The 25,518-nt window shown below is 56.3% G+C and overlaps 2 protein-coding genes across 2 annotated transcripts in view; both read left to right on the forward strand.

Moving 5' to 3' along the window:
* The window catches only part of LOC144951415 (leucine-rich repeat flightless-interacting protein 2-like), a 30,777-nt gene extending 19,124 nt beyond the window's left edge, over positions 1 to 11,653 (forward strand). Inside the window, exons 9-17 of the mRNA XM_078881657.1 lie at positions 4,703 to 4,873; positions 5,524 to 5,616; positions 6,223 to 6,315; positions 6,930 to 7,025; positions 7,478 to 7,607; positions 9,111 to 9,160; positions 9,418 to 9,583; positions 10,180 to 10,259; positions 11,412 to 11,653. Of these exons, the coding sequence (XP_078737783.1) occupies positions 4,703 to 4,873; positions 5,524 to 5,616; positions 6,223 to 6,315; positions 6,930 to 7,025; positions 7,478 to 7,607; positions 9,111 to 9,160; positions 9,418 to 9,583; positions 10,180 to 10,259; positions 11,412 to 11,627 (1,095 nt within the window). The 3' untranslated portion in view covers positions 11,628 to 11,653. The remainder of the gene's footprint in view (positions 1 to 4,702; positions 4,874 to 5,523; positions 5,617 to 6,222; positions 6,316 to 6,929; positions 7,026 to 7,477; positions 7,608 to 9,110; positions 9,161 to 9,417; positions 9,584 to 10,179; positions 10,260 to 11,411) is intronic.
* Positions 11,654 to 19,731: 8,078 nt separating this feature from the next.
* VPS25 (vacuolar protein sorting 25 homolog) lies at positions 19,732 to 25,518 on the forward strand. The gene is made up of 6 exons (XM_078881568.1): positions 19,732 to 19,884; positions 20,706 to 20,851; positions 22,185 to 22,238; positions 22,912 to 23,000; positions 23,218 to 23,293; positions 24,427 to 25,518. The coding sequence occupies exons 1-6, from the start codon at positions 19,838 to 19,840 to the stop codon at positions 24,537 to 24,539; spliced, it is 525 nt and encodes a 174-aa protein (XP_078737694.1). The 5' UTR covers positions 19,732 to 19,837; the 3' UTR covers positions 24,540 to 25,518.

A 25,518-nucleotide genomic window follows, 5' to 3' on the forward strand; every position in this document is an offset into this window, starting at 1 on the left:
AGCAGGAGCAGCAAGGGCAGCTGTGGCAGCGCTATCAGCAGTCGTGACAGAAGCAGCAGCAGCCTCATCAGCAGCAGCAGCAGCATCATCATCATCATCAGCAACAGCAGCAGCAGCAGCAGCAGCATCATCATCAGCAGCATCATCATCAGCAGCAGCGGCAGCGGTGAAGCAGCAACTGTGAGACGGCCAGCCCGCGTCTCTACGGAACTCTCTCTCTCCCTGCTGCGTGTAGAGTTCCTCACGGCGTAGGGGAACTGTCAAGTGGTGCTCAAGTGAGAGGTTGGCTTCAGGTTTCAGCGGTTTTAGTTGTCGCGGTTCCCAAGTAGAATATAAATTTCCTATCGCGGCCGCGATTCGAATTTGCGCGGCGTGCAAATCTGCGAACGCGGCTCGCGGTGCCGAGCGGACTACCGGGTCGGGAGCGCCGGGAGCCGGGCTGAGAGAGTTTTATTTTTCGAAGATGTCGTCGTCCGAGGAGTCTCCGGAACGTGACCTCACGGTCCGGACCCCCCGACCGGAAGAACCGACCGCGGGGCGTCGTGACGATGGCGAGGAGGTGGAGGTTGAGGTTGAGGAGGAGGCGCGACTGGGAGGCCCTACTCACAATGGCGGTGCTGGTGACGGACGACGTGGCCTTGATAATGGTGGTGGTGGCGATGGCAACGATGTTGGGGGACAGGAAGAGCAGGGGAAGCAAACAGGACCCGACTGCTGCGATGACGACGACGATGCTGCTGGTGGTGATGATGATCACGATGATGGTGTTGAGGTGGAGCGTCGAGGACCTGATTCTGACAAAGAAGACAACAAAGACGACCATCAACATCATGATGACGGTGGTGGTGATTGTCGTCGTCATCATCAGGATGATTTCCACCGTCAAAATGATGAGCAGCGACGATCTAATGAAGGCAGCGACGGTGGCGACGATGGTGGTCAACAACATCAACCTTGCCCTTCCAGCGAAGATGATGACGGCGGTGGTGGAGATGACGGTGATGATGGGGCTGATGATGATGATGATGATGAAGAGGGTGCTCTCGTCGCTTTGCCACCACGATCGTCGTCATTGCTGCTTCTGTCTGCGCTCCGTCGAGTCGATATTGATTCCCAGCATGCTGGCTCACTCGGCTCCGCCCAACTCAACATCCCGGACTCCCTGGACTCACCGCCACACGGCTTACCGGACTCACCACCGTACGGCTTACCAGACTTTCTGAGCTACTCACCACACGGCTTACCGGAGTCACCACTACATGACTTAACAGACTCTCTGGGCTACTTACTACCGCACGGCTTACGGGACTCACTGCTGCACAGCTTCCCAGACTCGCCACCGCATGGCTTAGCGGACTCACCAGAACCTTCACACATCCTGTCAGATTCTTCACCTCACGGCTTACCGGACTCGCCAACGCACGGCTTACCAGACTCATTACTGCCTGGCTTAACAGCCTTGCCAGACTCCTCACCACAAAGCTTACAGAACTCATCGCCGCATAGCTTACCAGACTCATCGCCGCACGGCTTACCAGACTCATCACCGGATGGCTTGCCAGACTCATTACCGGACGGCTTACCAGACTCATCGCCGCACGGCTTACCAGACTCATCACCGGATGGCTTGCCAGACTTACCACCGCACAGCTTGCCGGTTTTAGCAGACTCCACATCACACATCCTGCGGGATTCTTCGCCACCCGGCTTACAGAATTTCCCACCGAAGGACTTCTCGGAATCCCTTGGGAATAGCTCGCGGGACTCATCGCACCATGGGTCCTCGCCGGACTCCCCCCGGCTCGGCTCATCGGGCGACGTCGGAGACGCCGGGATTGCCGGGGCGGACGACTCGGACGACGACCGGGACTCGGATCGCACGGTGGGGCGCTCGGTCTGGCCGGGCCCACGTGGCTGCCCCGGTCGCACTCGCCCCCGCCGGCGGGCGGAGGAGCGTTTGCACTACCGCGTCATCTTGTGCCGTGCCCCGCTTCTCCGTGGCACGCTTCTCTTCCACCCGCTTTTCCACCGGGGCAAATCCGAGCCGAGCCAGCGGCTGCGCCGTGATGGCACTAAAACGCCGTCATCCGGAGATCTGAATGTGGCCTCGGGGGGGGGGGGGGGGGGGGCGGAGGGTGCTAACGGACACGCTCTCTTTTTAAATCCTTTATATTAAGTTCACTTGCTTGCTTGCTTGCGCGCTTACGACCGTGCAAATCTTTTGGTCGTTTTTTAACCCACTTCCCGTGATCCAATCGAGCTGACATTTTGCACACAGACTCGTTGTGCGTGACAATTTATTTTCGTGAATTTTTTTTTCCTAAATTTTACACTTTTTAGGAAAAAAAAATTATATTTAATTACCAATTGCTTAATGGTGGCAGGCAATCATCTGACCCATAGGTGGCAGCCATCTCAAGCCAGAGGACGAGAGGACTCTAGCCGCCACGCATATAAAGGATTTATAGTGAAAAACTTTGTTTTTACGGGTTAATTTTTTTTAAGTGTGATGTCGACGGCACGGCTCGGGGAAAGAAAAAAAAAAGACGACGTGAGCCGGCGCCGTGCCCGGCCGAGCACGGCGCCGGCTCGGTTCGCTCGCACCGTGGGAACGGCGGCATTAGCCCCCCTCCTCCCCCGGTGCGCCGGCTGCCGGTTCAGTTGCTGCACCGGGGCTTGGGCCCCGCGGGGTCCCACGGAGAGCAGGGGGCAGAGCAGGGGGCCGTCGTCATGGCCGCGAGCCAGAGTCGTGTTGACGTGGGACGGGGCCACGCCTCGCTCGCTCACGGTGCGCCGCTCTTAAGGAGGAGGGCGGTGGGGGGGTTCACCTCTGTGCCAGATGTGCTGGCGGGAGTCCAGCGTTGAAGGAATTGACATCCTTAAGGAGGATTCGCATCCTTCAGAAATGTACATCCTCGGGTTAATTTGTAACCTTACAGGCCGGCTGGCCCGGCGGTAGAGCACGCGGCTCGCGATCGGAGGGTCGCGAGTTTAAGCACCGGCTGTGTTGGTGCTTGACTCAGCCCATCATCTTTCCCTCCTGCGTCAATGAACTATATACTGTCGATTCTCGATTATCTGCGTGCGGTTTGTCCGATTTGCGGATTAACCGCACACCTGAGATTTTGACGTAAATAATAACACGTGGATTTTCCCTTGAGCCCCAAATTAATAATCTAAAAACAGTTATACATTGTTATTCTTGGAAATTGTATTACAAGTCACGTGCTTAAACCGGACAAATATGTTGCGTCTGTTAATTTGAAATCCACGCAATAGCCTCTACAGTACAGTGGTTGCATATCTTTACAACGGTGGGTGGAGTTTGATTGATGTTAATTGGCGTGGCTCTGCTGCTATCCACTTCGTGGGCAGAGTCTTCTGTGCGGGAGCAGGAAAGTGTTGTCACTGAACACACGCATCAATCGATCTATCGTGAGTATTCGTTCTAAATCTAAAGAGTAACAATCGAACTCGTCAGTTTGTTTTGAGTGATTTTATCCGATCATTTATTTTGCGGATTGTAATTCACGAAACTGTGCAATGGCAGAGACACTCAAACATTATTTGTTTCTTTACGAGTGGTGTTTGGCATAGAGATCCGTGGAAAATGGTTCTATTTTTAGACAATTATCCACAACCGTCCTCCCGGTCATTATCGTGGATAATGGAGAGTCTTACTGTGACGAGTTGCGTGGAAGTCAGCAGCAGTTGTCTCTGAAGGAGAAGCCTCACCCCCCCCCCCCCACCATTGGAATGTGGAATTTCCAAGACGTGCTCTGCAGGGCTGTAAACGGCAATTGGGCCTCAGTGCTCATTTGAGCAGGACATCACTTTGTTCCAAGGAGTTTACACTCTTTAGCAAATTGGTATGCGGTCAGGTGGAGACGTCCTTCAGCGCTTTGTAATCTTCGGGGCGCTTGTTGCAGAGGGTCACGGTTTGAATCCGGCAGGCCGCCCTGGTTATTACTGCGGTGAGAATCAACCGTTAATAATACGACGCGTCGTCTGCTTCACGCCATTGAAACCCACAGACTCACACACAGATCTATAGACTCACACACAGATCTATAGACTCACACTGAGACCCATAGACTCACACAGAGACCCATAGACTCACACTGAGACCCATAGACTCACACAGAGACCCATAGACTCACACACAGATCTATAGACTCACACTGAGACCCATAGACTCACACAGAGACCCATAGACTCACACATAGATCTATAGATTCACACAGAGACCCATAGACTCGCAGAAAGACCCACAGACTGACACAGAGACCCATAGACTCACAGAGAGATCTATAGATTCATACTGAGACCCATAGTCTCACAGAAAGATCCACAGACTGACACAGAAACCCATAGACTCACACGGAGATCTATAGACTCACACTGAGACCCATAGATTCACACAGAGATCTATTCGAAGGAGGAGGCATCATCACAGCAGTGCTGATTCAGCACTCCGCTATTCCTCGCGCAATCATCCGGCTCGCGCGCCGCGTCGATGTGACATTACAGCTGCTGCTCTGCACCAACATTAGCAGCCACACGACGGAGCGGGCGCCCTCCTGCGTGGCGGTCGCCTTGCGGCGCTGTGCGAACGAAAGCGCCAATGCCAACCGCACTCGGCTATGACGATGACGACGGTGGCGACGGTGATGATGGCGATTGTTTGATCCGCAACGTGCAGGACTCGCTGGGGGAGGCGGAGGAGCGCTACCGGCGGGCGATGGTGCGCGCCGCGCAGCTGGACAACGAGAAGGCGGCGCTGGCCTACGAGGTGGAGGCGCTGCGCGACGCCCTGGAGGGGGCCGAGGAGTCACTCGCCCAGGAGCAGCGGCGCTGCGAGCAGCGCGGACTGGTGAGGGGGCACCCACCCCCCCCTCGCCCCTCCCCTCGCCCCTCCCCTCCCCTCACCCCCCCTCGCCCCTCCCACCCCTCTCCCACCCCTCTCCCTCCCCTCTCCCACCCCTCTCCCTCCCCTCGCCCTCCCCTCTCCCTCCCCTCTCCCTCGCCCACCTCTCGCCCTCCCCTCTCCCACCCCTCTCCCTCCCCTCGTCCCCTCCCCTCGCCCACCCCTCTCCCTCCCGTCACCCACCCCGTCTCCCATTGCCCCTACCCCGAGTTGATGACACCACCACTCAGCTGTCCGCTCCAGGAGCTCGCTCACTTGCTCGCTTGACGAGCGGCACGAGCAGCCGTCTCGTTGTCGCCGTTCTGCCGCTGCTACAGTGCCCAGCTGTTCCCGTGAACGTTGCGCTCATGTAGTGTGTGTGGTGTGTGTTTGTGTGGTGTGGATGTGTGGTGTGTGGTGTGTGTGTGTGTGGTGTGTATGTGCGGTTTGTGTATGTGCGGGGTGTGGTGTGTGTGTATGTGCGGTGTGTGTGTATGTGCGGTATGTGTGTGTGGGGTGTGTGTGGTGTATGTGTGGTGTGTGTATGTGGGGTGTGTGTATGTGTGCGTGGTGCGTGGTGTGTGGTGTGTGTGTATGTGCGGTGTGCACCATTTCAGGAGGTGGAGCGCCACAGGCAGGCCTGTTCTATCCTGGAGCACAAGTCTACGCAGCTCCAGGCCGCACTGGCTCAGAGGGAACAGCTCATGGAGGTGAGCAGCCCTCACCTGGCACCCCTCACCTGCTGCTGCTGCTGCCATCAGCACCTGCAGCAGGCCCCGCGCGCGTTCCCCGCACCGCCCCGGGGTTCCCCACGCGGCTCCACATCCCCTCGGCGGTGTCGGCCCCGAGCGCTCCTTTCCCCGGACCCCCTCCGCCTCCTCGTTGGCCGGCGCTCCTCATCTAACCTTCCGATTCTCTCTCCTTGTCCCCCCCCCTCCCCCGCCTCTCCTCGTTTCTCCGCTCCCCCTGTGTTGCTGTGTCCACTCCGCTGCCCACGTCTCCAACTGCCCTTCGCTCTCTGTTGTCCCCTCCGTCGTTTCCCTTCCGTTCCCTCCGCTCGCTCGCCCACTCGCTTGCTCGCTCGTTCAATCGCTCACTCAATTTATTGTTTGCTCCATCAATCGCTTGCTCGACCAATAAACCACTCACTCGATCAATAAACCACTCGCTCGACCAATAAACCACTCGCTCGATCAATAAACCACTCGCTCGATCAATAAACCGCTCGATCAATAAACCACTCGCTCGGTAAATAAACCGCTCGCTCGATCAATAAACCACTCGCTCGATCAATAAACCACTCGCTCGCCCATCAGGAGAACGCGCGTCTCCACGTCCACGAGTGCGAGCTCGGCCAGGAGGTGTTGGATCTGCAGGAGACCGTGGGCTGGAAGGACAAGAAGATAGCGGTATGGCGACACGGCCGGGGTCAGTTAGAGGTCAGGGTTCACAGTTAGAGGTTAGGGTTCACCGTTAGAGGTCAGGGTTCACGGTTGGAGGTCAAGGTTCACAGTTAGAGGTCAGGGTTCACGGTTAGAGGTTAGGGTTCACGGTTAGAGGTTAGGGTTCACGGTTGGAGGTCAGCGTTCACGGTTGGAGGTCAGGGTTCACGGTTGGAGGTCAGGGTTCACGGTTGGAGGTCAGGGTTCACGGTTGGAGGTCAGGGTTCACGGTTGGAGGTTAGGGTTCACAGTTAGAGATTAGCGTTTTGGGTTCAAAGTTTGGTTTTGGGGTATGAGGTTGGGGTCACGTGGCGATCGACTGCTTTCCTCACCCCGTCTCTTGGATGGAGTTCTCCGTGCACTGACCTCACTTCTCTCCCGTCGCCCGTGTGTGACCGCCCCTCCCCTCCCGCTTTCCCTATCTCCGTTATCTCTCTCCCGCCGGTCTTTCCATCTGGCCATCTGTCCGCCCGTTTGTACCATTGAATCCGTCCGGCTGTCCGTCCGTTTGTCCGTCTGCCTATCCCTTCGTCCATCTGTCCTTCCGTCTGTCCTTGCTTCCGTGGCGGGCCTGCTGCCAGGCCCTGGAGAGGCACAAGGCCTACTGTGATAGCCTCAGAGCGGAGAGAGATGATGAGCCGGGAGCTGAGGTTTGCCGTCCGCTCCACGGGATTCAGGTACGGTCGCCGCTGCCGCCGCCACCACCGGCAGAAACACCGAATGCGCGTGTGGGCGTGGTGCTGGCCACCCACCCCCTCGTGTGCCGTGCCGGCCTTCATAGGTGCTGCTCGCTAACGGCGCATGCCCCAAACATCTGTTAAGGCTACACGGGGGATCTTTTGTCTTTTTGTGTGTGTGTGTGTGCGCGTGCACATGTGTTTTGGTGAGTGTGTGTGGGGAGCGTAAGTACGGTGGTTAGCGCGCTGTGCTACAAACCCAGCTACCCGAGTTCGATTCCCGCTCACGGTCATCACCAGTGAAACATTTTCTGAACCAGCGCTGGCCACCCACCCCCCTCGTGTGCCGTGCCGGCCTTCATAGGTGCTGCTCGCTCACAACACATACCCCAAACATCTGTTCAGGGCTACACGGGTGATCTGTGTGTGGGTGTGTGCGTGCGTGCGTGTAGAGGCACGGGCTGGCCGTGGTGCAGGGCTCCGTGTGTAACGGGGAGCAGGAGGAGACGGGGGCGGCGCCGCTAGCGCTGGTGTCGCGGGCGTCGGCGCGGATCCTGGACGCGCTGGGGGACGGGCCCCTGGGTACGTCCACGGCACACACCGTGCACGACCACGGCACACACCCTGCACGACCCCGGCACACCCCGCACGTCCACACACGCGGCACGTCCGGACGTCCACCCCGCTAGTGGCGCTTGTGACGTCCGAAGATCTTTTTAAAATCTACATAGAAAACTCATTTCTTTATAAAACTAATTTATTTAGAAATGAGTTTTATTCATAATATAGGTTTTTGGGTTAGATCGCGTTATTTATAAATGTGTCATAACCCTCCACCACCCGACACGGCCAAACAGTAAAAAATGGACTAAATAATTGACTTCTTTAGCCCACCGGTGTGTTGAAGAGAGAATCAACAGCATTTTAAATTTGAGTAGTACGACGTTTCGCTGATAATTACAATCAGCTTCATCAGGCAAGAATAGTGAAGCTCTCCTGTTGCTCCCGGTCTTAAATAGAGCAGCAGCAGAAGGGTGACGTCATCATTTAATTCAATCTGGTGCAGTGTTTGGCCGTGTCGGGGGTGGTGGAGGGTTACGACACATTTATAAATAACGCGATCTGACCCAAAAACCTTTATTATGAATAATATTGGTGGCGAAAGCCTGCTGCGTGTTAAAATGAGTTTTGTGTTTAGTTTGCTGTCCTCCCCCACCCACCTGCACCTCCGACTAGCACTGTTGGCTACGTACGGTGGTGTGAAAGAAGTGCAACATACGTACTACGTACGCACACGGAGCAGCGTCTGTTTTCACAGGGGGCGGGGAGAGGTGGAGGGATTCAGAGTGTGGGTGGCCACACAAAGGTCACGTGATTTACCGGTGACTTGAGCTGTTTTATATTCGTCCGTGGCCGTGACCACCGACTGGTGTCGTCTTAATAATCGCTGTCAGTGTGCCAGTGGTTGGCAGACTTCACACTGAAGGTTCTTGCCACGAGGGAGACGGCTTAATTCCTGTCGCAGCCTCGTTAGCAGTTCGCTGTCCGTGCACAGCCAAGCAGACACGAGCATTTCCTCTAACCCGAACTACACTATCCAACCAGACCTTTAGCCCTAACCCTTACTACACTAGCCAACCAGACACTATCTATAACCCTTACACGAGCCAACAAGCTCCTAGTCCTAACCCTTACTACAATAGCCAACTATACACTAGCCCTGACCCTCACCACACGTACATAGCGGAACCCGTCGGATGAGCATTGAGGCATCGGCACTCGTCTCCTGTTCGCATCACTGCACAGCCAGTGGCGGAAATTCCACATTCCTATGGCGGGAGCGAGTCTTTCCACAAGACAACCGCTGTTGACTTTCCCTACCACCCCCCTCCCCCACAAACTGGCGACCTGCTGATGTGGCGACGCTCACTTCAACCGGCGTGTCCTGTTGCACCAGTGGGGGGGGAGGGGGGGCTGCACCAGTGGGGGGGGGAGGGGGGGCTGCACGAGTGGGTAGGGGCTGCACCAGTGGGGGGCGCCGTGTCTCTGACTGTTCTCTGTCCCCCGTGGGTTCTGTCTCTGCAGACGTGAGGCTCACGAAACTGACAGAGGAGAGGGACGGGCTCGAGGAGCAGGTAACCCCCCCCCCCCCCCACCCTGGTGGCGGGCACCTTCATTGACCCCTCGCACCTCCCTCATCGGAACCCTGCACTGACTCCCTGTGGACCCCCTGCACCCCCCCTCGACCCCCTGCACCCCCCTCGACCCCCTGCACTGACCCCCCTCGACCCCCTGCGCTGACTCCCCGTGGACCCCCTGCACCCCCCTCGACCCCCCCCCCTCGACCACCCCCTCGACCGCCCCACCCCTTGACCCCCCCCGCCCCCCGTAGGTGCGGAGGCTGAAGTCGGAGCTGGAAGCGGAGCGTCAGAAGGGGGGCGGCGTGAAGGGGGGCGAGGTGGGGGGGGGCCCCGGCGTGGGGGGGGCCGGCGAGGCGGGGGTCCCCGACGACGTCGTCACCGGCGACGGCGACGCCGCCCACGTCGCCGAGATGCAGAGTGAGGGCGGCTCACGGCGGCCGCGTCGCGAGTCGCGGGGTCGACGCTGGGCGGGTCACGGGGTCACGGTGCAGCTCCTGCAGTTGGGTGGGCGTCTCTCACTCGTGTACAGCAGCTCCACTGCTGGATGATGAGTCCCCGCCCCATACTGTGAGGGCTTCCTGATTGGACGGCACTGGAATCCTGCTGCTGCTGCTGCAGCTGCTGCTGCTGCTGCAGCTGCTGCTGCTACTGTGATATCTGGGAAGGAGCACCCCCCGGTTGCTTGCGCACTGATGCACGCGATAGAATTCCGAGCGTAGCAGCGGTCGGGGAGATTTGATGATCCAGCCGCTCGCCGAGTTACTCCAGGCGCTCGCTCGCCTGCAGTCAGTCGTCTCCTTGCAACTCTTCTGTTGCTACTACCACTACTATCACCGCCACGGGAACTGTTCCGTGGTGATCTTCACTCGTGGATTCCGGGCATTGACTGCTTCTGTCTAAACCGCCGCACTTTGAGCGCGTCACAAATTCTCTTTATAGTTATCGTCGTTGTTCACCAGGCTACTCTTTTGCGACGTGTTGTGACGTGCGTGCGTGTCGGTCCGTCGCGGCAGGGGAGGCGCAGCGGCAGGTGAGCGAGTTGAAGTTCAAGGTGGCCAAGGCGGAGCAGGAGAAGGCGGCGCTCGAGCAGAACGTGAGAGCGGCACACGCGATCGCACCGCTGCTGCCACTGCTGGTGCTGCTGCTGCTGCTGCCGCTGCTGTTGCCGCTGCTGGTGACGCTGCTGCTGCCGCTGCTGTTGCCGCTGCTGGTGACGCTGGTGGTGACGCTGGTGGTGACGCTGCTGTTGCCGCTGCTGTTGCCGCTGCTGGTGACGCTGCTGTTGCCGCTGCTGGTGACGCTGGTGGTGACGCTGGTGGTGACGCTGCTGTTGCCGCTGCTGTTGCCGCTGCTGGTGACGCTGCTGTTGCCGCTGCTGGTGACGCTGGTGGTGACGCTGGTGGTGACGCTGCTGGTGACGCTGCTGTTGCCGCTGCTGGTGACGCTGCTGTTGCCGCTGCTGGTGACGCTGGTGGTGACGCTGGTGGTGACGCTGCTGGTGACGCTGCTGGTGACGCTGGTGGTGACGCTGGTGGTGACGCTGCTGGTGACGCTGCTGTTGCCGCTGCTGGTGACGCTGCTGGTGACGCTGCTGGTGACGCTGCTGGTGACGCTGCTGGTGACGCTGCTGTTGCCGCTGCTGGTGACGCTGGTGGTGACGCTGCTGTTGCCGCTGCTGGTGACGCTGCTGCTGCCGCTGCTGGTGACGCTGGTGGTGACCCTGCTGCTGCCGCTGGTGGTGGAGCTGCTGGTGACGCTGGTGGTGACCCTGCTGCTGCCGCTGCTGGTGACGCTGCTGGTGACGCTGGTGGTGACGCTGGTAGTGGTGCTGGTGGTGGCAATGGTGGTGGTACTGGTGCTACTGATAATGGTGGTGCTGCCGCAAAGGCTGGTGGTGGTCGTTTGGTCTGAGCTGCTGCTGCTGGCTCCTCTAACTCTCGATTGCACTGTCATTGCTCGCGCTACCACAAACACCACTACCACCTCTACCGCCACGACCACCACGATCATCGCTATCACCATCTCCGCAACTGCTAACACCACCCTCGCCACCAACACCACCACTACCGCTGCCATCGTCACCATCACCACCTTCATCACCACCTTCATCACCACCATCCCCGCATGCGGCACTGCCACCACCGCCCCAACCACTACCGCCACCCACACCGCCACCTCTGCCACCATTACCACTCTCACCATTCCCTCCCCTCCCCCACGCCCCCCCCGCCCCCCGCGAGTGCAGGTGCTGCGTCTGGAGGCGCAGGCGTTGCGTCTGCGTGGGGCCGCCGAGGGCTGGGAGCGCACCGAGGACGAGCTGAAGGCGGAGCGGCGCCGCCTGCAGCGGGAGCTGCGGGCCGCCCTGGACCGTCTGGACGAGCTGCAGCTCACCAACGGCCACCTCGTGCGGCGCCTCGACAAGATGAAGGCCAACCGCTCCGCCCTGCTCAGCCAGCAGTAGCACGCGCGTGGGGGGGCGGGGGGAGGTAGAGCGCGGGGGGGAGGGGCCGGTGCGTCGGTGGGGTGGGGGGGGGTCTGAGAAACCCCTCGTCCCCCTACTCCCCCTCGCTGGATGGGGGGGTAGCGGGAGAAGGGGGGCCACGGGGAACGTGCGCGTGGGGGTCTGAGAGACCGCTCGTCCAGCAGTGGCAGGGGGTTAAAGGGGGGGGGGGGGGTGGCTGGAGGGGCGGTGGGGTGGGTGTGACTTCCACTCACAGCAGCAAAAATCCAAGTGTGTGGAGGGAGTGTGGGGACCCAAAACCCTTAGGGGGTGACCTCATCCAGCAGCGCTAGGGAGCTGGGGCGGGGGGCGGCGGTGAGGGGGGTGTACTAGGCCTGCTGAGGCCTGTGGGTTGCTTCCACTCATCCAGCAGTGGAGATGAAGTGGAGGGAGGCCCCAAGGCTGGCCGGCAGCAGCCTTGGCGGGGCGCTCAGGAGGAGGGCGCCGGGCAGGCCGCAGGATGCGGGGTTCTGTGCGGTGGGTGAGCAGCAGTAGGTGGCGGCGGCGTAGCACCGTGGTGCCACGGTGAACCACGTTGAACCACGGTCGCGTCTGGGATGACCACCACCACCACGAGCAGCAGCAGCTGTGGCACTTGGGATGGAGCTGGGCAGGGGTCCCAGAGGCCCCAAAATGAGCAACTTGGTCAGTCGGAGCGTGAAGCCACCGGTGGACGTGGCCTAATATTCCGTTTTTTTCACGGTCACATCCGAGCCAGTTTGGATGTGATACCATCACGGCACGGGTGGGTTTCCCCCGGCTGGTTGCCGTGTTGAGCCACAGGCAAAGCCGCTGGCCTCGCGAGACGCCCGAGTCTGGGGCCAAGCAGGGCCAGGGCCGGCACCCGGTTCGTTCGCTGCGTTGCGACGCCAGCGACTCGGCTCGGATCGGCTTGTGCAGTGGAAAAACAACCCGGAGTCTCCTGAGCTACGCTGGCTTGGGCACGGCCCTGGCCCTGCCGCGGCTCCCGCCCTCGGTTGGGCAGTGGAAAAGGGGGGGGGGGGGGGGGTGAGGACTCGACATAATGAGCAGTGGCATTGGGAATCAACCTGGGCTGGAGTTGGGAGGTCCCAGTTATTGGGCACTCGCTCCTGACCCCCCTCTAGGCCTATAGGGCTGTGAAAAGCATCGGACACGCCGTCAAAGACACATTTTTGTTGTCCTCCCCCCCCCGCACCTCCGATTAGCACGGTTGCCTACGCACGGTGCGAAAGAAGTTCAACACACGTACAAGTTGCGTGTGGAGCTACCGCTACTTTGCTCTTTAAATTATAATCGCTTGGGTTGGGGGGTGGAGGATGCGGGATGGGGGGGGGCTCGTGCCGGGGGCTCGTGCGGTGGTAGCGGGGAGGGGGGGAGCTGGCGCTTGGGCCAGCACCGGCGTCAGATTTCAGCGAGGCAAGGCGAGCAGTGTGCGCGCGTCTGTGCGACGCTGTCGGTGGGGAGCGGTGGCGTGGTGGTTGGCGCACTGCGCTACAAATCCAGCGACCCGAGTTCACACCCACGGCCAATATTGGTGACGATTATTTGAACCGGTGCTGGGACCCCTCCCCTGGTGCGGGGTGTGTACAGCATCAGCACTGGGAAGACAAGCGGCCGGGCGTGGTGCTGGCCACGCACTCCCTCGTGTGCCGCGCTGCCCTTAATAGGTGCTCGCTAACAGCACTTGCTCCAACAGCCTGCTAAGGGCTGTACGGGGGGTGGGGGGGGTATTTGTGTTTGTGCAACGCTGTTTAACGCATGACGGCGGCAACGATCGCACACTTCAGTCGGCTCGATTCAAACACAGCGCTGGGTTCTGTTCACGATGAGGGGTGCCCATCGCAGCGGGAGAGTGCGTCCCGGGCCGAATAGACACATTGATGTAAGACAGGCCTGAGAGGGCCGTGGCTGTTAGCGTCGTTACGATGGCTCACAACAACGCGTGTTTACACAGGAAAGCCTCAACTGAGGTCTCAAGATGTTTTGTTTCTTCCAAGAGGGGGTCCTTGCCAGGTTTTCGCAGCAGTAGCGGGGGGGGGGGGGCGATGTTGCCTCTTGCCGCGCCGCTGCCGCGCACGCCTCGGCGTGTGATTTCGAACGACGGAGAGAGGAGCGAGCCCTCCCCTCGAGCAGGAGGGTATTTGGTCTACCCTTCCACGCTGGCCAGACGTCGTCACGTTGCTTCCCGTTGGAGACGGGCGCCCGCACGCGCATGCGTCGCATCCGCTCGGCCGATTGGCAACGACCCGGCTCCGGGGTCGGCTCCGAGGTCGGCTCCGAGGTTGGCTCGAGTTCGCCCGGGGCGTTTGCGATCGAAATCGCCCGACGGCCTCGCGAATCCTCGCAACCGCTCGCTCTCTCGCTCTCTCTCGCTCTCTCGCTGGTGGATCGCAGACGAAGGAGTCGCGGGCGACGATTTTGAGACGAGCGATTTTCCCGCACATCTCCGATTAATGGCAGCAGCAGCCGCCGCTGTGGATTACCTGTGGAGCTCTGGTGGAGGGGGGAGTGAATTACATTGCACACCACCCCCCCGCCTTCCGGTTCGATCAGTTTACCCCCCCCTTCTTCCACCCCCCCCTCCCCCCGTGGTCTCTTACCAGGGCCGTCGGTTTACATTCACAATGGAATCATCTCGTTTAATTTATCAAGCAAGAGCCACTTTTGTTTTTATTTTTCGCCGTTATGTATTTTGTGGGGAATTTTTTCAGTTAAGGGTTCGTTCGGGGGTCGTTAGAGACTCGGGACAGGGCGGGGGGGGGGGGGCGGGGGTGGCAACCGAAAATAACGAGAAGGGACTTTTTTTTCTACCAATTTGGTGAAAAATTGTCAATATTCCCAAGAGCCGCAACGCACGTGGTGAGCACGAGAGACGGCGGTCCTCAATAAACGAGGTCACGAGGGAGTTCGATAATCCTCCTCATCCCGTACGGGGCAGGAGGCCGCAATGAGTTCCCTCCTTCCTCCTGTCCCTGGCCACGTGTCGAGCGTCGCCCCAAGAGAGGGCGATCGCTGCCGCCAGCTCGTCCTCCGTGGCCTTGCGCCACGTGCTCTCGGCCCTCCCGGAGTTTCCCTTTGCCCGCTTGGTGTCCGTCTCGCGGCAACTTTTGGCGCGCGGTGCTGAGAACGAGCCGTCGGGGTCGCCATCTCTCGCGCGTGATATTAGGACAAGCGGTCTTCCTGTACACTTCGGCGTTGCGGATTTCGTTTGGCCACGAGGAAGCGGGTGTCCATTCAAGAGCCGCAGGTTGCACGACCCCCTGGGCTAGGGTGACAAGAATGGGGAACCCAGTTAAAAGGCTGCAAGTTCCAGATTTACATCTGTCCCGAGTCTTCAAGAGGACGGGGGCGGTTGCGAGGCCCCTTGCTTCCGAGTAACTTCGGGGCCCAGCTCCTCGTTCGGTAAGCGATGTTGTGAGCGAGCGAGCGAGCGAGGTTGTTGGTAGTGGTAGTGTTCACGATGCTCGGGGAGGATTCCCGGGCGTTTGGGGAAACATTGACGTTCCGTCACCGTATTCATTACAAGGGCCGGCTTACGGGCGCCCTGCCGTATGTATCTTAGGGCAGTAGAGGCGTCTCGTAATTAACGCGCGTTTTTTTGCATTTAGTGCCAACTACACTCGAGTGACACCACGTAACGCGTTCATTAACAGCGTGTCGGGCAGGTGAAGGGCGATGACACGATCTCCATGCGGCAACACGCGCGCCGCCGTTGTTGCGTGCAGAGGTCGCCTCGAGTTGGGTCTTCATTGCGTTTACCTGTTGCCTGTGACCTCTCGCCTGGGCACAGGTGTGAGTTGCGTCTCATCACCCCCTGGACACGGGTGGGTGGGTAGCTCACCTGCCTACAGGTGTGGGTAGCTTACCTGTCCACAAGTGTGGGTGGGTTGCTTACTTAGCCATAGACGTGAGTTGTATCTCATCGCCACTTGGCCACAGGTGTGAGTGGGTATCTCACCTGGGCACAGGTGTGTTGCATCTCACCACCGCCTCTGCACAGGTGTGCGCTTGCGTGACGCTGCGTCGCTGCGGGGCGACCTGCACTCACGTACACGCCTGTGTGTGAGGAGGGTGCGCACGTAGTGTGTGTGTTCACCATCTCGCAGGTGTGTCTGTGCGTGCGGTGTGCGTGCAAGGAGCCGTGCGGGGTGACCCCCATTCACCTGCAGACGTCTCTGGCCGCTGCCGCAGCCGCTGATCTCAAACGGCGAGACTCGGATTTGTCCGCGAGCCACGGCTAGAAGTGGCGATCACCCGGGAGAGCGGACACGTCGTGTTGTGTGGCGGCACCAGGTTCTTTACATGGCCAATAAAAGCTGAATCGTGACAGCCCGCAGCGTTTATTTCGTTTGGTGCATAATAAAACACAAAAACAAAACTGAATACAGTACATGCTTCAATAGCGCGGCACCAACAGGAGAGCTCTGTGTGAGTGACGACATCCCGGGCAATGCCTCTTCCTGGCAGACGAGGTCCATCGCCCGACACGTCGCCCGCCATCTCTACAGAAGACGCTTTACTCTTGCGGCCCACACACGGTGTTGGCGAATTCGTGTGGAGTTGTCAACTGAAATGGCCCTCACGTTTTATGTCCTATGAAGAAGGGCCATTGCCCAAAACGTCGCCTATTTTATGTTGTTGACGAATTTCGTCGGGGTTTTTTGTTCATTGTACAGGGACTCATCTACTTAGTAACATTCGACTCATGAACTTTCATAGGTACGAACAAACCTGTCCGTAGGAAAAAATACGAATTATTTTACCCTTTCTGGCAATAAAAGAGGTGTTAAGATGTTCCAACACCAAATAGAAACCTTTTGCACGGAATCCAGTGCTGCATTAACCACACGTACTTGTGGTGAGCATGCAAAGAAACATGCTCTGTACTCTTTGGTTCTTTCGGTAAAGTCACGTAGGTATAAAATTAACAAAAACATTCTCTGATAATCTATGGCATTGTCTCTGAAACTGATTGGCCTTCGCCAGAGCTGCAGCCTTCTTTAGGGCCTCGTCTCACCAGTGTCAGACCAGGGCACGCCACAAGGCGAACAGCACAAAGACGATGCACGTGTCAGAGCATTTATAGCTCTGGGTGAGCAGCTACCAAATGGGACCTTTTTGCCTGTCCGGCGATCCTGTTCGGAGTGATGTTCCATAGGTCTGCTCGTAAGTCGATTTGTTCGTAAGTTACCTGTTCGAACCCAGAGTCGGTTCAACTGCTGTGAAATACATGGCGGCGGTGGCATCTGTAGAACATGAAGAACCAGTGGCATCTACAGGAGGTTATACAACTCTTAAAGCCATTCCCCACGTGTTTAGTGTACACGCCGTACAACGTGTTTGTAATCGACAGGAGTAAAATTGGACAAATCGACTTACGAACAGACGTCTGGAACCTCACTCGTTCGTAAGTAGAGGAGTCCCTGTAAATGAAATTGAGGGTTTGGTTACAATGCCACCCGACTGCCAGCCGGCCCTACGCGAGCTCGTGATTGCACACCGCAACTCACCACCACACGACTCACTCCCGGGTCAACTCCTCCCACGATTTGCAATAAAGTCACATTCCGTAGGACGCGTGGAGGAAAGTGTGCCGCGTGTGTGAGCGTGGTGAGTGATGGCGGGCGATTGTGTGAGGAGCTCAGAAATCCTTGAAAGATCTGGTCAAAGTCCCATCGGTGAGCTCCGGCAGGCAAGGCTGCGTTGGCTGGGTCATGTAGCACGCATGCCCAGCCACCAAATGCCTAAACAGCTTTTGTTCGGCCGGATCGAGGGGGCTAAACGGGCGCGGCACGGGCTAGAGAAGAGATGGAGTGATGTGGTACAGGAGGACGTGGAGCTGAGTGGACTTGCCGATGACTGGTACCAGCGGTGTCAAGATCGGCCTCTGTGGAGGAGGCTCGTGAAGGACGCTACTGGGCAGTTGGAGGCAGTCGCCCTCCAGCAACAACGGAGGGCGGAGGAGCGACGCTCACAACAACGAGCGGAGCGCCGGGTGTCTAAAGCACAGCAAGTTGGCACAGTAGGGGGCACAGGTGATGCATCGGCCAGTCATCTCGGTAAACCCATGGCACCTGGGTCTGTCCCGTGGCCTGCCAGGAGGCGTCCGACACGCTGCACGTGGCGTTAAAGTGCACATAGCCTGGCACAAGTGCCGTGGTGATGTCACCGTTGTGGTGGTGGGAAAGCGGCAGTGCAGCGCTACGAACCCTGGGACCCGAGTTTGATTCACGGTCACCAACAACGACCCCCCACCTCTGATGAGCACGATTTGAAACGTACGGTGCAAAAGAAGTTCAAGAATACATACCAGTGACGATTATTTGAACCGATTCTGGACCTCCCCTAGGTCGACTCAGCCTCAATTGAGTACCTCGTGCGGTGTGCCACCCACCCCCTATTGTGCCGTGCCGGTCTTCATCGGTGCTATTCGCTAACACCACTTGCCCCAACAGTCTGTTGAGGCTACACGGGGGCTCTTTGGAGCGGTGGCGCAGTGGTTAGCGTATTGTGCTCCAAACCCTGCAACCTAAGTGCTGTAACCGGGCGGGAGCGGTGGGTGTAGTGGTTAGCGCGCTGTGTGTGTGGGGGGGGGCGGTGGGTGTAGTGGTTAGCGCACTGTCTGTGTGTGTGGGGGAGCGGTGGGTGTAGTGGTTAGCGCGCTGTCTGTGTGTGTGGGGGAGCGGTGGGTGTAGTGGTTAGCGCGCTGTCTGTGTGTGTGGGGGGGGGAGCGGTGCATGTAGTGGTTAGCGCGCTGTCTGTGTGTGAGGGGAGCGGTGGGTGTAGTGGTTAGCGCGGTGTGTGGGGGGAGCGGTGGTGCAGTGGTTAGCGCGCTGTGTGTGTGTGGGGGGAGCGGTGGTGCAGTGGTTAGCGCGCTGTCTGTATGTGGGGGCGGTGGGTGTAGTGATTTGCGCGCTGCGCTACGAACCCGGCGACCCGAGTTCGATTCCCGCTCGCGGCCAACACCGGTGACGATTATTTGAACCGGTCCTGGGCCTCCCCTAGGTCGACTCAACCTCAAACGAGTAAGTGGTGTGGCGTGTGAACATCGCCACTGGGGAGACAAAGGCGGCCGAGCGTGGTGAACCGTTATGTATGAGTATGTATGAGTAGTGAGTGTGTATGAGTAATGAGTGTGTATGAGTAGTGAGTGTGTATGAGTAGTGAGTGTGTATGAGTAGTGAGTGTGTATGAGTAGTGAGTGTGTATGAGTAGTGAGTGTGTATGAGTAGTGAGTGTGTATGAGTAGTGAGTGTGTATGAGTAGTGAGTGTGTATGAGTAGTGAGTGTGTATGAGTAGTGAGTGTGTATGAGTAGTGAGTGTGTATGAGTAGTGAGTGTGTATGAGTAGTGAGTGTGTATGAGTAGTGAGTGTGTATGAGTAGTGAGTGTGTATGAATAGTGAGTGTGTATGAGTAGTGAGTGTGTATGAGTAGTGAGTGTGTATGAGTAGTGAGTGTGTATGAGTAGTGAGTGTGTATGAATAGTGAGTGTGTATGAGTAGTGAGTGTGTATGAGTAGTGAGTGTGTATGAATAGTGAGTGTGTATGAGTAATGAGTGTGTATGAGTAGTGAGTGTGTATGAGTAGTGAGTGTGTATGAATAGTGAGTGTGTATGAGTAGTGAGTATGTTTGAGTAATGAGTAATGACTGGTGAGAGACATTTGAGTTGTCAGGGACAACCGTTTCAATCCGGGCAACAACAAAAATGCCTTTTTGTTCGTGTTTCTCCCTTGTGATGGGGCTTTGTGGATGCAAGTCAAGATGTATGGGGGCACGGGGTGACCAATGAGGTCTGACTTGTCTGTAATGAGGTAGGGCACTGACAAGGGTTCATCCTCTTAGTTCTTTCGGTAAAGTCACGTAGGTAAAAAATGAAATTAAATGGAACGTCGTGATTTTATTGTTTTTATTTTTTATTAATTTTAATTTCATTTTTTTCCTACGTGACTTTACCGAAAGAACTAAGAGTATGAATCCTTGCAGTCACGAAAGCTTCAAATCTAGAATCACTGACAGGGTTTGTTGACGGCTGTGGGTCACAGCGTTTCACTAGCGTCGGTACCCAACGAGACCACAAGGGGGGCCGGAACCTAAAATCTCTCGGAACCAAATTCAATCGCTCTGCAATCGGGGCGCGAGGGGGGACCTTAGTGGTGGGGGACACGGGCGGAAGGGATTCGGCCGACATGAGTTTCAGCTTCCCCTGGCAACACCGCTTCCCTCCCTTCTACACGTGAGTCGTCCACCTCTCTGAGTCGTCCACCTCTCTGAGTCGTCCACCTCTCTGAGTCGTCCACCTCTCTGAGTCGTCCACCTCTCTGAGTCGTCCACCTCTCTGAGTCGTCCACCTCTCTGAGTCGTCCACCTCTCTGAGTCGTCCACCTCTCTGAGTCGTCCACCTCTCTGAGTCGTCCACCTCTCTGAGTCGTCCACCTCTCTGAGTCGTCCTTCTACACGTGAGTCGTCCTCTCTGAGTCGCCCCTTCTACACGTGAGTCGTCCTCTTTGAGTCGACCCCGCTTCACGTGAGTCCCCTCCATCAGTCTCCACTGAGTGTGACCTCTCTGAATGTCTCTGCCGGAGTCTTTCTCCATGAATCTTCCCTTCCCTCTTCATGTGAGTCGTATAGAACAAATTCATTTGTGGCAGTGGGCCTTGGGTGAGTGTGTGGGCGAGCGAGCGAGTGTGTGGCTGGACGACTGGGCGAGTGAGCCACTCCGTGAGCGAGCGAGTGTGTGGCTGGACGATTGAGCGAGTGAGTGCGTGGGCGAACGAGTGAGCGACTCCGCGAGCGAGTGTGTGGCTGGACGATTGAGCGAGCGACTCCGTGGGCGAGCGAGCGACTCCGTGGGCGAGCGAGCGAGTGTGTGGCTGGACGATTGAGCGAGCGAGCGACTGGGCGAGCGAGCGAGCGACTCCGTGGGCGAGCGAGCGACTCCGTGGGCGAGCGAGCGAGTGTGTGACTGGACGACACCGTGGGCGAGCGAGCGAGCGACTGGGCGACTCCGTGGGCGAGCGAGCGAGCGCGTCTACCGCTGCGTCGACCCGCTTGCAGGCTGCAGCCCAATGCGGACACGCGCCAGAAGCAGCTGACCGCCTGGTGCTCCCTGGTGCTCGACTACTGCCGCGCAGAGCGCATCTTCGCCATGGACGTGCTCGAGGTGCAAGACGGCGCCCTCTTCCACAACAAATCCATCCACCGTATCCTTGTGGTCGCCACCAACCCCCACCACCTTCACCCCTTTTCCACTGCACAACCGAGCCGTGTTGGGGCAATCTTCCTCCCATCAGTTCCCTCCCCCGAGGAATCCTCCCACGCACTCGTCTCTGAGCCAGCCCAGTTTGGCTCAGGAGGTTGTGGTGAGATGTCAACTCCCTCACCTGGTATACAGGAGGTCGTGGGTTTGACCTCGACCCTGACACCTGCTGTATATTTGAAGTTTGCGTGTCTCTCTCTCTAGCCGGGGTCGTGTGATTTTTTTTCTCTGGGTCCTCCAGTTTTTCCCTGCACATTTAGAATCAACGTCACGCTTTTAGAGTATTTGGCAGCTATAAATTTCCACGTGATAAGCCTCTGCGTTGAGCGGTCATTTGTGGCCAGGTCGCTTCTGAAAAAGAGTTCGCACATTAGGTCAGTGGGCCTTACCCGGTACAATAAAAAGTAACCCGTAAAAACAAAGTTTTTCACTATAAATCCTTTATATGCGTGGCATCGGTTTTATTTTATTATTCTTTCTGTTTTTCTTGAGTAAGAGTTTCATTTTTATCACATTGGTATTTATAATTAAATATGAAAAAATACATTTCCTAAAAAGTGGAGAATTTTGGAAAAAAAAATTCACGAAAATAAATTGTCACGCACAACGAGTCTGTGTGCAAAATGTCAGCTCGATTGGATCACGGGAAGTGGGTTAAAAAACGACCGAAAGATTTGCACGGTCGTAAGCGCGCAAGCAAGCAAGTGAACTTAATATAAAGGATTTAAAAACAGTTTCGTCTTTAGTTTGTTTTCCCTCTGCAGAAACAGCCGTGCTGCAGAACGTCGCACGCAATGGTCGCGTGGTGAACCATGCGGTCATTTGGGAAACCGATATTACGATGATCGTCATGTCGTGAATACGTATTCGGTATCATATCATAAAAAATGTGATATCGTGGCAAGCTTACCAATAGTTGGGCCAAGTTACATTGTGTCAGCCGCTACATCATATGCTTTAGTCCAAATCCCAATGCCTGTGATCTTTAAGGGTGCATAGAGCTACGTTGCAAAATTATTCTTAGGTTTTTTCAGTAAAGTCACGTGGTTTTTATTTTATTTTACTTTTATTAATTAAAAATTTTTACCTACATGACTTTACCGAAAAAATCTAAGAATATGAATCCTTGCAGTCACGAAAGCTTCAAATCTAGTTGCAAAATTAATTTCACTTGTCTTATCTTCCCCTGTTCTTGCGGCACCAAGGTATTGAAGGATCACACGTCGTGAAATAAAGTATCGATGTGAATCTGAGGTTTTCCTTAACTACAGTTGCAGGGAAGCTGTCACTTGAGATGATTAACATCATCATGGATGAGCTGAGGAAGAGAGGTAAGAGTGTTGTCTGTGTGTGTGTGTGCGTTCAATGTGGGTCCTGTGTGGCGGTACGTGCGTTTTGAGTTGTGTGCGTCCGTCATGTGTCATGTGTCATGTGTCGTGTCGACTTTGTGTGTCCGATGTGAGTGAGTGAACGTGCCGTGTGTGAGTGTGATCTGTAACTTTCATCCTCACCCGTTTATCGATAGTTACATTTTAATGTGCAACTTTATCGAGGGACTGTGTGGCGTTGTCTTGGCGTGGTATGGGACTGTCTTTGCTGTTGTTTAGATGTTGCAATTTGTAGTTTTTCCTTTATTTTTAGTGATTTGTTTACCTTTCCTATACTTGCACTCCTATCCTTTTTGTGTATTGTTGTAACTTCTGGACATCTGTGAAAAAGAGCTTCACAGCTCATCGGATTTCTCCAGGATACACGAAGATTCTGATCCTGAGAGACCTGTGAGCGCCCCTTTGTGCCGCGTGTGTTTGTGTGAGTCGTGTGTGAGCGAGTGTGCTGCCTGTGTGTCCATCGCGGTGTCCGTGTGGTTGTGCGAGTCGTGTGTGAGCGAGTGTGCCGCCTGTGTGTCCATCGCGGTGTCCGTGTGGTTGTGCGAGTCGTGTGTGAGCGAGTGTGCTGCCTGTGTGTCCATTGCGGTGTCCGTGTGGTTGTGCGACTGCGTGGCAGGCAATGTAGAGTGGCAGGACAAGACCAGGACTCGGTGTCTGGTCATGTGGAGGCGGCCTGAGGAGTGGGGGAAGCTAATCCACCAGTGGGTACGTACTGCCCTCTCTCCCACCCGCTCGCCCAAGTCGTTCACCCACTCACTCGGCGATTGGCTCACGCACGCAACCGCCCATTGACCCGCTCGCTCGCTCGCTCGCTTGACCCATTCACTCATCCAGTCACTGACGTGGTCACTCGCAGCATTTGCGGTCTAACGTGGGCTCCCATGTGCGATCTTTGCCTCTGCGCTGACGCGCGTGTTCTCAGGTGATGAAGTCTGGGATGTCGAACACGGTGTGCACGCTCTACGAGCTCACGCACGGGGATGACACGGCCGGAGAAGGTAACGTGCGCTCGGGGTCCGCGTTGGAGACGCGGGGCAACGGGGGGTGGTCTCATCCTTACCGAGGGCCTAATTGCACTTTCAAATAGGGTCTTGTTCGCCTATAACGCGGTGGTAGTAGCTGTGTTCATGAAGAACATCGCGTTATGGAAAAAATGGCGTTATAAAGTTCGGTCCGTGATAACAGGTGAGATGTGTAACGCAGGCGGAACAAAGAGGCACGTGGGTAGCATCTAGAAGCATCCAGCAGCATCCCGCCTTGCGTGATGCCATGCCGAGGCGGCCGTACGACCGCTTATTCCTACTCGCGCGACGTAGTTCTGTTCTGTTCTGCGTTATATATGCAAGTCGCATCTGCGTTATAACAAAATGTGTTCGATAATACATTCATCGTGTAATACATCTAATTTGCGTTATGAAAACACGCTTTGTAGGAGAACAGACGGGCTTAGCCAACCACAGATCGGGTGTATGTATGTTGAACTTCTTTTGCACCGTACGTAGCCAACCGTGCTAATCGGAGGTGCGCGGGGGAAGGACAACAAAATAAAATCACAAAAAGCAGTTCGAAAGAAATTCATTTTGAATCTTGATTTAAAAGTCCATAGCTCCAGTGGCTTCCTAGTTCTCAACTTTTTATCATCCTTGGACTGTATGGGTTTACTGTGCTCAGAATTACTTGAAAGATGACAGGTGACTAGCGTGCTAAATTAGAGACACAGTGTTGTAACCAGGTCTAAACACAGTATCTACAATATTTTCCTCGAGTATTTTAATGTCGTAACGCCCCGTGTCAATTGAAGTCCAGTCCCTGGGTCATTGCTTCCTCATCCCTGAGTAAGGGTCAGGGATAGGTGAGCTGGCTGATGTGAGTGTGAGTGTGTGTGTTTGGCACATTGATGATGGTGGTGCATCTGCCTATCGCCATAGCTAACTAACCCCTAAGATCTTTATATTCTTAGGTTTTTTCGGTAAAGTCACGTAGGTAAAAAATTTTAATAAAAATAAAATAAAAATCACGACGTTTCGGAGGCAACACAAGCTTCCGTCCTCAGGTGGAAAGATCTCTAAGATCTGTAAGTAATTATTTTAAAAATTGCAAGAAATATGTTGCGTTGCGTGTGTGCGCTCAGAGTTCCACGGGCTGGATGAGTGGCTGCTGCTGCGAGCGTTGGAGAGCCTGCAGGAGGAGGGACGCGCCGAGGTCATGTCAATCGGCGACGGGAAAGGAGTCAAGTTCTTCTGAGTGGAGCTGGAGAGAGCCGGACGGACAGAGTTTGGCGTTTGCCACGTGAAAAGATCCGCGGCTCCTGCGTCTCCTCGCCGTTCGTTACGTGGTGCTGCTGGGTCTCGAGGATGTCTCCCCCCCCCCCCCCCGCTTGCGTATCTTTTTTTAGTCGATCGCTTTTGCTGCTGTCCGACATCAGTGGCCGATGGCTCGTCGGTTTCTCCCGTGCAGCTGGTCGAGGTTTTTTTACGTGCGTTCTCATCTCCATCGTTGCCGTTGAATCGCGACGTCCGGTTATCGGTCGGGGAAGAATAATGAAGACATCGGCCGCCCGCAACGGCCGTTCCAGAGATGGCCAGCTCAACGTTCTTGCATGGAAACTTGTCTTATTAAAACATTGGGGAAACAACGTTGGCATTCGTGTAGAAAAGTGGTATTTCCATCACGCGAAACGCACTTCTGTGTGGAACGCACCTTCGTGGCAGCGCCTTGCAGCACGTGTACAAGAGACCTCAACGCGGTCGTCGAGAACACTGCCCTGAAAGGCGACACAAGTCTCTAGGATAGGTGACGTTTCGATCGGTGGCGTTGATCAGCTATGAAGGTAGCAGTTGACGCTGTGGGCAACGGCCTTCCGAAGCCACATGGAGAAGGGCCGTTGCCCGAAACGTCGCCTGTGATATTTTAGTTTCCTACGAGGGCAGCGTTATTGACGGGCGTCTTTGAGGTATTGTTGTTTGCACTGCTTCACTCCTGGCAACGGACGCAGCACCGCAAACACAACAACGGCGTTGTGCTTCACGCGCACGTGCAGTGCTTTGTCACTCCACTGCTGGATGAGGGCCTTCCCATGCCGTGCGAGTCGTGGGCGTTGTTTGACCATACTTTGCCACACTGGGTGAAGGCGGAGAGCATAGTACATACAGTACAACCATGGCATTATCCTGGACCGCCCTCGGCTGACAACAGAGAGTTGCAATAAAATACTTTCATTCCG

This window comes from Lampetra fluviatilis, chromosome 62, assembly GCF_964198595.1.
Source record: "Lampetra fluviatilis chromosome 62, kcLamFluv1.1, whole genome shotgun sequence".
Classification (NCBI taxonomy): Eukaryota; Metazoa; Chordata; class Hyperoartia; order Petromyzontiformes; family Petromyzontidae; genus Lampetra; species Lampetra fluviatilis.

Bases quoted from the DNA above. Each gene is read 5' to 3' on its own strand.
- VPS25 (XM_078881568.1), top strand. From the start codon at position 19,838: ATGAGTTTCAGCTTCCCCTGGCAACACCGCTTCCCTCCCTTCTACAC. The intron at 20,852-22,184 runs GTATCCTTGTGG...CTACAGTTGCAG, and splicing joins CCACAACAAATCCATCCACC to GGAAGCTGTCACTTGAGATG. The intron at 22,239-22,911 runs GTAAGAGTGTTG...ACTGCGTGGCAG, and splicing joins GGATGAGCTGAGGAAGAGAG to GCAATGTAGAGTGGCAGGAC.